Source organism: Ochotona princeps, chromosome X (genome assembly GCF_030435755.1).
Source record: "Ochotona princeps isolate mOchPri1 chromosome X, mOchPri1.hap1, whole genome shotgun sequence".
Classification (NCBI taxonomy): Eukaryota; Metazoa; Chordata; class Mammalia; order Lagomorpha; family Ochotonidae; genus Ochotona; species Ochotona princeps.
In genome coordinates, this window is record NC_080865.1 from 65,642,303 (window position 1) to 65,654,842 (window position 12,540).

Consider the following 12,540-nt stretch of genomic DNA (forward strand, 5'->3'; position numbering starts at 1 on the left):
AACAGTGGTGATGTTTTTTAGTCTTGGGTCTTTAAACCATTACCACAACCTGGCAACTCTGACAATGGATGCCATGAGACTCTGCCCATCAGAACAGAGACTAACAAAGCATACAATCAAATCAGACAACCTTGGCTGGAAAGGGGTCACAGTTCAGACAGGTCAGCCATCTAGCACACCATAGCAAATTCAGAGGGATCAAGTTCCATCTCATTAATATTTAAAACAGCCATCTCACAACACCTGTCAAAGGCCCCATATTGAGAAAAATAAGTCAAAAGAAGCACAGTATTTCATTTACATTTTACTAGCTCTTCCAGTGTTTCGGAGGAATACAGGGTTTCAATGACCTAACAAAAAATGGCACTAAAAGGCAGATTTAGAAGATTGATTAGGTCTCTTGATGTAGTCTTTCAATCTACTGGTATGTAGTATTCGTCAGCGTTCCATCCAGGCATTTTTGTAGTTCACAGGGGGTAACCTAAGTGTCCTGAAATTTAAAAAGAAAAATTAATTTGCTTGTCACTTAAATTCTGAGAACATTTTGATCTACCCTCCCAGTCTGCCCTTGACAAGTACCGGCACTTGCCTACTGCTTTGTCTACTTCACCTTTATCACTGTCCTAATTTACACTGGATGTGCTGCTGTCTTGGTGAAAAGCTATTTCTAGTGGACTGCATACACTCATGTGGCCTAATTTTGGAGGCAAGTTTTGATTCAATAGTTTCGACATCCGAATAGTAAAAACTGTTGGTGTCTGAATGCCTCCTAGGGCACACCTCTCATTTTTAATGGAGCCACTCTAGATATAAATACGCTAGTGGATAAAACCTCACTGATAAACTCAGTCTACGTATCACACTAACAGAGCTAAGGATGAATATGAACGCACCTTAAAGTTGGAGAGGAGCAAGGCTCGCAGATATGTTGGTTACACTATCTCATACTGGTTATTTGTGATGGCACGAGAGAGGCAGTAGGCTAGAAAGATTCCTACCAGCTGGAAATAAAACACGAACAAAATTAAAACATTTTCTAGCTTACAAATACAACTACAAGAGGGAGAATACATTTCTTAAGGAACAACAAGGATTTACCTGGAAGCAAGCAACCCCAAATGAAATTCCTGCGACGACTCCCATTTCTGACTCAGTAATGGTCATTACCTTTATGAAGCATCCCTAATTTGGAGCATAAAAAAGCATTAGGTACAGTACAATCTGTGCTTTTCTTCATGTAACAAATGCTTGGAGATTTAGTTACGATTTTACACAGTCATTTTAAGGGAATCTATTCAGTTTCACATGCTCTAAAAGAGAACACACTGTTATCACCATTGTTTGGCTATCTACTTGTATTTATCCAAATTAAATTTAAATCTTGCCTTAAAACTTCATTAAGTAAAAATCACATACTGAGTCAACTCTGTCCTCTAAAAGCCTTACTTCGTTGTTGACTTTAGCTTCATCTCTCTGTGGAGAACAGTCTTCAACTCTACAACAACTCTTCGGAAATCCTTTTTCTAAGTAGTAATTAGTATCTTTCCAATCCTTATAATTTGTGACACCACAGCAATGTAACTGAAAAATTCAAGGGAAATACTTAAAGTTCCTATTACAACTTTGAAGTCAAATATCTGAAAAGTCACCGCTTTGAGAAGGTACCACCTAGAACTACTTACCGTACTTTGAATCTTATCTACCGCATCACTTCTGTAGTCTCCGGTAGAGTTGTATTGCTTCAATGCTTTTTCATAATTGTTCTTAAAGCTGTTCTTAATCTATGGGAAATAAATATAATGTCAGTAACCAAATACTCTTTTAACATATTAAGTCTCAGGGTCCAACTTCGTACTCTAAGGAACACTTGAGAGAACTCGACCACACACTTCTGTGGGTACATGTAACCACGTACTGCTGTAATGCTATGCTCCCTACCCTTACCTTTCTCTTCCATACAAATCTGATGACCATGGGATTTTTAAGCTATAAAATTTTACTTTGGGAGACCTGCACTGGCACTTTATAAACATTCTCATTGAGGAGCCACTCTTACTCACTGAATCACTTTCCAACAGCCATTGGCTTGCCTGACTTCTAATTCAATATTACACTTTTGATTTGTATTATATCTATCCAATTTCTTAAAAAACGAATGCTCTTGGGCTCGGCAGCGTGGCCTAGTGGCTAAGGTCCTCGCCTTGATCCCATATGGCCACTGGTTCTAATCCTGGCGGCTCCACTTCCTCTCTGTCTCTCCTCCTCTCAGTATATCTGACTTTGTAATGGAAATAAAATAAATCTTTAAAAAAAAAAAACAAAAACGAATGCTCTCAGTGGAAATGTTATCAATTTTGCATTGCCAATTTTGTGCTTTAAATGTAAATTGTACTAGTTCCACTTTAATTGGTACTTAGATACAGAAAAATAAGTTGAAATACATGCAACTTAAGTAGAAATACATGTAATGATACGAACCTTTCATTTTCTCTGGTAACTGTCAGCCTACAATTTTCTAAAATTTCTTTCATATTAAAAATGAGTCAGTTTTTTTTTTTAATAAGAAAGCTATTATTGCCAGCAACAGGCCCACAAAAAAGCTTTAAACACAATTTTTAAATGATTTTAAGTTGTCTACCTCTGCCACCAAAATCAATCCATTTTTACTTCTTAGAAGACAAATTTTATCACAGTAAGGTTCTCTATTGCAGGCCTACCTCATGTCTGAAAACAAATCCTACGATGGCAGCGACCAGTTCGACCAAAAAAATGAGAGTCAGAAACATCGCATACTGTGGAATAAAAAGACAGCCCTAGTCAGCATAAAGAAGATCCAGCACAGCTGCCACAGAAGCCAGAGGGAAGGGGGCGGGGAGTCCGCTCAGTCGGTTCGGTATGTTTGTATTGAAAAGGGCAGAGAAAGCCAGAGCAAAATGTCTATTTTGAAAATGGAAATTGGCAGCTGGGCTGTTACTTGGAAACTTTCATAAGGAACAGGAAACACTATAAAGGGCCGCAGGCTGTTCCAAGAAACAAAGCCTACAAAATAGGAAAACAGGGACTCACCAGTTTCAGCATCCATGCAGAAGCTCGGCAAGTAGCAAAACAGCCGAAGGTGCCCAAAAGAATAATGACAGTGCCCGTGCCAATGAGCACAAAGGGGATATTGGTGGCCTTCTCATTTAAAAGGGAAAAATAATTCTCCAGGCTCACCTTACCCCAAATGCCAACGGCAAGAAGGATAACACCAGTAATCTAGGTGGAGAATCAGAGAACACAAAAAGTTACACAAGGTAGAGCCAGCCAGCATCTTCAAATCACAAAGACACAATAGATGCAGGAATTGAATAAGCAGTCTGGCGGCCACACACAGCAGTGGGATATGGCAGACGCGAGGGGAGGGTAGAAGGGGAGGGAGAAGGGAGGGCATTCGCACACAGCGGTAAGCCGTGGACATTTTCATGAAAATTCTTAACTTATCTGAGTATTCATGCGTCAGAGAGAACACAAGGTCTGGGGACAAAAGTTTCATAACTGGTTTACTCCCGCCGTAGGAAGAAAAGTTTCATGGAAGCGGGGGAAGGGAAGCTTTTCTGTGAGTTCCAGAAACGTCTCCCACTCCCATCCTAATACCCTCCCCCGCCCCCCCACTTAGGGATGGTACACAAAAGCAAACCTATGGCTAGATTGGCACAAGGAGGGTCATACAACACTTACCTGCGAAATACTCCACTCTTGGGAAGCAATGAAAAGAAAAACGCTACTTTGCAAGTGAGCCCCCACAAAAGGCGCCTCGCAAGCCTTGCTTCTCCAAAGGTCTAAGGACTTTAAGTCCTGGAATTTTAAGTCCCTTCCTTGCCTCCTGCTTACAACTGCGACGCCTGGCACGTCAGGGTCCGCGCTCAACCTGGCGGCTGCTTTTGTCCCGCACCCGGAGCTCAAGCTCTGAACCCAGGTCCCTCAAGGGCGGCTACTCCCATCCCACCCCATTCCTGCCTGAGCTCCCTCCGGTTAGAGTCACACCCCTCCCCGGGATCCCTGCGTTCCTGGGAGCCGTAGTCTCTTACCCAGAAAATGAACGTGTAGATCAGGAGGACGCTCTTGAAACAAGTAATGACGGGTTTAGTCTGCAGTCTCCGAGATGGGGACGCCATGACTTTGCCCGGGACCCTGCACCCACCGGAGCTGAGTGAGCGAGACGTGCAGTTGCCGAGTCTCGCCGGAACCTGCCGAACACTTACGAGCGTCTACAAGAAGAGCCGGAAACACTGTACAATTTTCTAAAGGGTAAAGTCCCGGAGGCTGTCCGGAAAGTGGTGACCACTTCCGAGCGCCCCCTGCCGAAGGTTACTGAAAACTATATACAAAGGTTCTAGTGTCGGAAATTTCATAGGTCTTCAAGTGGAGCTTTTCTTCATGCTTGTGTCTTCCAGAGAATCTTTCCCGCCCCCTCCCTCCCCCTCCCCTATTTCTTCATCACATTATTTTATCACCAGCAGCGCCAGCAGCGCCCTGACTTTCGGCCTCGTTGGCCCCTGGTACCCTGGAAGGAAGAAAAATGAAAAGAGCTTAGAAGTGAACAAATGATATGTTATGACACCGGTGGGTGAGAGGGGTACATATACCCACAAGAACTAGCCTTTCAAAACGAAACAAAAAAGCACATCGCAAAGCAATACGGAGTCACATGAGGTTAGATCAAGACAAAGGACAAATGGAATTTACCTGAGTGGTGGAATTAGGCTGATTTCTTTGCCCTCAACTGAGGGGTGTCATTCACTGACACAAGCTTAACTTCACAAGGGGCCATTTACTGTATTGCCATTGCAAAAGTCCTACTTCAGTAGAGGAGAGGCAAATGTCCTAACTTTTCTGCCTGAAATCTTGCTTTAAACATATACCACAGAACCAAAACATGGGAAAGTTCCATTGACGTGGTCATACAGAGCTTCCTTGTGCTTCAAATATTGATCTAGGACTAGTTCTTGTAACATCCTGCCAGACGTTTAGGGTCCAAAGCAAAAACTACTGTAGAATGAATTAGTGCACTGGTAGGCTCTACACTAAACTTTTCTCCTAAAACTGGAAAGTGCTAACACAAAAATACATGAAAGAGAGCAGATAAATGATATGTCTACAGACACGCTATAAACCTATAAAAACTTTTAGACAAAATCAATAGAAAATATAGCACACAGTCAACTTGTAAATACAGCACATATGCCAATCCAGGAGGTGGAGGACTGCTCAAAATTCATGAAAACTTTTTCCCTCCACTAAATGACCCTATGAAAGATCCTGGTACCAACACAAATGTCAAATAATAGCTTGTTATCTTAGATAAGTTCTTTTTAAAGCTTAGTTTACACCAGTGTGTGAGAAGGGATTTTCATTATGCATCAACATCAAAGAAATGTTTCTGGGGCTAAAGACAAACCAAAATAGTTAAAGCAAAAGTCCAATCTTATTTCCAAGAATGTGTTGACTTTCCTCTCCCTTCCTGTGCCACACACAGCATTGCTTTGTTTGAACAACAGTCAGTGCCAAATAAAACCAAAGGCTGACATGGAAATTAATATGCCTATGGCCACAACACCTTGCACCACTGCCACCTAGCCTGTTATAACCACTCCCATCCTCACCCCTACACTCTTACCCCCACACCACTACCATGCCACCAAACCCAGAGATCAGTTTAATTCAAACCTAGACCTAGGTTTGAGTCCAACCCCAGAATAAAGGGGTATCAAATCCCATGTAAGGCAGTTGAAGTGCTTCCCAAGCCAAAAGATAAATTTATTCCTTAAAATATTAATAATAACTGCTGTAGTAGTACCTATGTATCAACTGCTGTCACTAAGGGCTTGATACATGTTAGCTCACGGACATATCACAAAGGTCCTATTGTGAGGGAGACACTACTACTGGTCTCATTTCACAGATGAAAAAACAAGTTCAGAGTGGCTAAATAGCTTGCTTAAGACTAAGCTTGCCCTACTTTCCTTTCCTGTAGTAGAAATAGCCCATTCTGAGAGGAGACATGGCTATTGTACAAACAGCTGTCTCAGCTCAGAATAATCTGAGCAAAGACGGCTGTTGCGCAAAATTTTGCCAGAAACAAGGGCTCTTTGCAGCTTGCACTTAGGTTTTTGACTGAGTTTAATTTTTGTATTAACTCTAAAAGCCCAATCACCTAGGAAATAACCCTGCCTGTCCGAGTGATAAGATAGAAAGCTCAATACTGGTTTACTCCTAATTGCGTATTTACCATTTTTTTAATCAGGCTTAGTCTTGTATTTCCTCTTTCTGATCACAAAAGCATATTTAACATTGAAAATATAGGCAACGACTTTAAGTATTCTGGCTGTTATTTAACATTTACTAGGGATTGTGGCCTTCCCTGATTTCCTGTATCCTTTGTCATTGGGTTTTAATTTCTTTGGCAGACATTGGGCAAAGGAAATGACATAAACAAGAGCACATTGTTAAGTCATGTCAGACCTCCCCTGGGCCAACACTGCCCCCCTCAAGCAGCCACCCCCCCTATATCATCTTCACATATAAGGGTATATGTCAAACAATTCATGGAAGATGCTGAGTAGAGATTGGAATTTCAAGTGAGGTTGGAGAGTGGATAGATGAATGGTTTTGGTACCAAAATAAACTTATCTTTTCATTCCATCTGCCATGAATGGCTTGCAGGGTACCCTCATATTTCCTATCTGCTTTTCCAATATGACTTTTCTGCTCCACACCGACCAGTATGATAATTTCCTTAAGAAGCCAGGGCTGTTTCCTATACCTGCTCCACTCTCCAACCTCACTTGAAATTCCAATCTCAACATCCAGTTCAACCCTAGATGAGGCCATCCCCACCTTCCACTCCATTTCAACATCAGTGTTCAGTCTAAACACATTCACATTAACCCAAACCCTAAGCCAATAACTATCTACCTGCCTTGCAGTTATACTTACCTATGCTACATCCTGCTGACTAACAGAAACTGTGGAAGAGCTAATTTGGCAGGGCTCCTGTGCTCCCTTTTATACTCTCCCCAGCACCCTAGAACATAATGTTAAATTGATGAGCTCATTTAGTGCTCAGTCAATCCCTGTCAAGCTCACCGCTCTGAGGTCATAATTGATACCCAAGGGCCACTGCAACAACAGTTTTCATGATTGGCTTAACTAAAAAACCAAATTTCTAAGCTATTGCAGTTTTACACTGTCTTTAAATAGACAAATGAGGGCCTAGTGCAGTAGCTTAGTGGCTGAAGTCCTTGCCTTACATGTACCAGGATCCCATATGGGTGTCAGTTCTAATCCTGATAGCCCCTCTTTCCTTCCAGCTTCTTGCTTGTGGCCTGGAAAACAGTTAAGGATGGCCGAAAGCCTTGGGACTCTGCAACCACGTGGGAGACCCAGAAGAGGCTCTGGGCTCCTGGCTTCAGATCAGCTCAGTTCCAGCCATTGTAGCAACTTGGGGAGTGAATCAATGGATGGAAGATCTTCCTCTCTGTCTCTCCTCCTCTCTGTATAATTGACTTTGCAATAAAAATAAATAAAACTCTTTAAAAATAAATAGAAAAATGAAGTTGATCTGCTAGTTAAAGTCTTAGAAACTTTCTCTTCTCTTCTCCTTTTTGGGAACAAGTGACAATACAGTAACCATCCATTCACGTCTTATTCACATACTAACATTACCACTTCCTTTTCCAAATCCCTCTTCTAGTATCCTTTCAGTAACCTTTGGTTATGCACCTATTACAAAATTGAAAAGCACCTCCTTATCTTCTAAGGTCTCATATTTTATGCATAGCCACCAGATGCCTCATAATTTAGTCAGCTTACTTACATCTGTACTTTTAACTAGTTTTCTGAATAGACATATGCTTTTATTTGTGCTACCTCTTACGTGTTCCCATTATTTCTTCTCTGAAATTCTCTTCTGTGTGTATTTTCCATGTACTCATTTTCCATCTGTTTCGCTTGGCTTCCTAATGAATTCTTTCCTCTATTTCCATCAATGATCCTGTCTTCTTCAATAAAGCTCCCAATGGTTTGGAGCACACAGACATGAGATTTTTGAATGCTATTAGAACTTGCAATATCATGCTTAGAAAGTTGTATCTAGTCTAGCATTGTTAAGCTTTGTTGAGATCTCAGCTAAATCAGCTTCCATAGCAAATATTACTTAAACACCTCACTGAGTGCTGAGGGACTTCATATTGAAAGCCTTAACCTTGAAAATGTTGCTGCAGTTTAAGAGATTCAAAATGTATGGACATTTTCTCCTTTGTGTGTCTGAGTTCTCTTCCCTATGAAACCATGCGAAGGAAGTTTCATTTAACTTTACACCTCCACAGTGTCTACACAATTGTGGTTTATTTATCTTCATGTCAGACATGCCAGTGTGTTACAGGAACCTCTCACTCTACCCACTTGGCCCTTACTCATCTACCTAAAATCACCATGTGTTCCCCATTTAGTTTCTTCTTTGCTCTCCCTGCTTCCATGTTGTCAAACTCCTTTCAGCTGTTAGTGGCAATGAGGGCTTAAGCAGGATACTCCCCCTGACATGGGACAGGCTCTGTGTAGGGTACTAGAGATGCAAAGACCACTAACACAGGGTTCTTGCCCTGTGGACTCCCAGAGTTTAGAAGCGGTCCGAGACAAGAATAATAACAATAATTGGGTAGCTCAAATGTGCTGTGAAAAGAGAACAACACAAGGAAAATCATCTCTGTCTGGAGTAGGTTGGTAGAAGGTACCAAGGATAGGGATGGATAGAGTTTTGAAACACAAAAGAAGAATGGTGAAACAGAGCAGAGTAACTTGACCTAAGCAACAGACATGGAAGAAACAGAATTACAAAGAATGGAGAATGAACAGACTAGGACTGAATATTTAAACCTGGCTGAAGACATAAAGAGGGATCGTGACAGGTATACGTATCATTCTATAGATCTTAGAATGTATTTCACCCAAAAAAGGAGACAGTAAAGCAAAATATTAACACTAAACAAGCATAGGCGGATATGATACATTCTATGATAATTCCACCCCCCTCTCTTTCTGTGTCACTCTCAGAAAAACACACAAAGTATTACATAAGGTGTCCACCTTTACAAACATATTGTAACAAACTACGATCTGATCATTTGGCCTTACTCTAATAAAATTCATTTGCTATCACTCCCTGCAACCATCTTGCTAACCTAGCTACTCACAGTCATCCAGCTCTGGCAGGAGCCATGCCCTCTGTCTAAGACCTGGACAGACCCGCCTCTCCCAGGGGCATCCCTATTCTCAGTTCCTGCTAGAATCCTAGGTGTCACATCATGACTGTGTTTAACTATCCTGACTTAGGTTGCTGTATGGGTTTGTTATTGTGTTCTCCTAAACTCCATAATAAACACAAAGCCTTTAGACACTAAAACCTAAGCTCTCTATGTCCCAGCAAGCACACAGATTGATCCAGGGTATAGTAATCTGGTGTAAAGACACCAAGGCTTGGAGAAATTGAAAGAATATCAGTATGTAAAGTGTAAAGGCTAGAGTGGAAATACATAATGAAGGCTGAGGACATATGTGGTTGGCTTGTGACAGGTGTGGGATGTCATTGCATGGAATTTAGACTGTATTATAGAATAATAAGGAGTCAGAGGGCCAGGCTGAAACAAATCTAAGCATCCCAGTGTGACTCTTTTGCTCTCCGTACCTATTTTTCTCTTGAAATCAACCCCCTACTCTCTCTCTCTCTCTCTCTCTCTCTCTCTCTCTCTCTCTCTCCCACCCAAATATAAACATACACATTCACACACATATATACACAGACACAAAATGCTATTTAATCTTTTCACCATTTCTTTACCACATTTTTTAGAATAATCTGCTGTATCTGTTACTTTTGCCTTACTCTATTCACCTTCATTTCATATCCTTCCTCACAACAGTCTTGCCCAGCTAGTCACTCCCAGCTCTGACCTCAGAGTCAACAAGTTCTGGCAGGTGTCATGGCCTCTGCCTAAGACCTGGCCAAACCCACCTCTCCCAACAGTGTCCCTACATTGACTCTGTCTTAGAGTCCTAAGATTCAGATTGTGGCCTTTTAAAATATCTAACCTTAGCTTACTGACTTGGTTGGTGCTTATGTTCCTTTTCCCTCCCTTATTTACATCAACATGTCTTAGGGAGCTCAACACTAAGATCCATGTGTCACAGCAAGCACATAGGACACCGCAGGGTACAGTAACCTGGTATAAAAGCACCAAGGCTTTGGGAAATAAAAAGAAGTTCAGTATGTAAATTGTAAAGGCTAGGGTTGGAATACTTAATGAAGACTGAGGATGAAGAGTGGTTGGTTTGTGGGGTGTCATTGGATGGAATTTAGATTGTACTTTAGAATAATATGGACCCCGTGCAATAGACGGGAAATAATCTCAACATCCCTGGGTGATACTGTTGCTTTATATACCTATTTTCTTCTAGTTATTTCTCTCTCTCTCTTTATCTCTCTCTCTCTCTCTCTCTCCTTCTTTCCTTAGCTTATTATAATGCATAATCCCATAAAGACAGTCACATACAAATATGTACTGACACAGAGTGGCATGTAACATATTCATTTCTTGAACATATATTTTAGATTAATCTACTGTATCTGATCCTTTGGCCCTACTCTATTCACCTTCATTTCCTATCCTTGCCCACAGCCATCTTGCCCAGCTAGCCACACCCAGCTCTGACCTCACAGTTAGTCAGCTCTGGTAGGTGTCATGCTCTCTGCCTGAGGACTGGCCAAACCCTTCTCTCCCAGGAGATTCCTCTCTCCCTATCACTCCTGCTAGAATCCTAGGTGTCACATCATGGCTGTTTTTAACTATTCTGACCTAGGTTGCTGTATGGGTTTGTTACTGTGCTCTCATGTGCTCTACTATAAACATAAAGCATTTGGGAAATAAATGCTAAGCTCTGTATGCCCTAGCAAGCAGGTAGGGCAATCCAGGATACACTAACCTGGTATAAAAGCACCAAAGCTTGGAGAAATAGAAAGAAGATCGGTGTGTCCAGAGTGTGGAGGCAAGGGCTGGATATTTACTGCAGGTGGAGACATAAAGTGAATGCTTCTATTATGTACAGGATATTAGCGTATTGAATTCAGGGTGAACTTCAGGTCACATAGTGGCTAAGGGAGAATGCTGTTGGACTCTGATCACCCATCAGGGATCTTTAGCTCTCTTTGCCTAATTTTGGCTGTCTATCTCCTCTCCTCTCTCTCTCTCTCTCTCTCTCACATGCTCCGACTCACACACACATAGAAACATGAAATAACATTTAATATAGTCACTATTTCATTAACAACACAGTTTTGAATATATTTCTGCTGTTTCTGATTCTTTGGCCCTACTCTATTCACCTTCATTTCCTATCCTTCCCCACAGCCATCTGGCCCAGCTAGCCACCCCTAGCTCTGACCTCACAGTCAGCCAGCTCTGGCAGGGGTAATGACCTTTGCCTAAGACCTGGCCAAACTAACCTTTTCCGGCATTGTTCCTACTTTGACTCTGTCCTAGAGTCTGAAGATTCGCATCATGGCTTTTTTTTTAAATATCCAAACTTCGCTTACAGGCTTGTTTGGTGTTCTGTTTCCCTTCCCACTCTATTAAAATTAACAGGTCTTTGGGAACTAGACACTACATGTGATCCATGTGTCACAGCAAGCACATAGGGCAATGCAGGGTAGGTGTAAAGGCACCAAGGCTTGGAGAGATTTAAAGAAGCTCAGTGTGTAAATTGTAAAGTCTAGGTTGGGAATACTTAATGAAGGCTGAGGATATAGTTGTTGCTTTGTGACAGGTGTGGAATGTCATAATGTATTTTAGACTGTGCTTTCAGATAATATGGACCCAGTAGACCAGACTGCTAGAAATCACACCATCCCCGGGTGATACTGTTGCTTTAGGTACCTATTTTCCTCTAGTTATTCTTCTCCCTGTTTCTCCTTATCCTTCTTTTTTTTGCTCAGTATAACTCATATTCCCATAACAACATTCTCACGCATATATACACACATATTAGTGGCACATAATGCATTCATATCTTTAACAAATTTTTTGAGTTAAAATATCTGATACTTTTTCCCCTACTCTATTCACCTTCATTTCATATCCTTCCCCACAGCCATCTGGCCCAGCTAGCCACTCCCAGCTCTGACCTCACAGTCAGCCAGCTCTGGCAGGTGTCATGGCCTGTACCTGAGACTTGGCCAAACACAGTTCTCCCAGCAGTGTCCCTACTTTGACTCTGTCCTAGAGTCCTAAGATTCAGATCATGATAGTTTTACATATCCAGCCTTACTTCACTGCCTTGTTACGTACTTATGTTCCTTTTCTCTCTCTTACTAACATCAACATGTCTTTGAGAGCTCGACACTAACATCCATTTGTCACAGCAAGTATATATGGTGATGCAGGGTACCATAACATGGTGTAAAGGCACAAAGGCTTGGAGAAATTGAAAGAAGCTCAGTTTATAGAGTGT

General features: G+C 41.6%; 1 protein-coding gene across 1 annotated transcript; it reads right to left on the reverse strand.

The window, feature by feature from the left end:
- Nucleotides 1–284: 284 nt before the first annotated feature.
- Nucleotides 285–4,500, reverse strand: TSPAN6 (tetraspanin 6). Its single transcript, XM_004590124.3, has 8 exons — nt 4,068–4,500; nt 3,067–3,255; nt 2,718–2,792; nt 1,683–1,781; nt 1,447–1,581; nt 1,099–1,182; nt 894–1,001; nt 285–490 (listed from the first exon to the last, which is right to left on the reverse strand). The coding sequence occupies exons 1-7, from the start codon at nt 4,152–4,154 to the stop codon at nt 933–935; spliced, it is 738 nt and encodes a 245-aa protein (XP_004590181.1). The 5' UTR covers nt 4,155–4,500; the 3' UTR covers nt 285–490; nt 894–932.
- Between the last annotated feature and the right edge of the window lie 8,040 nt (nt 4,501–12,540).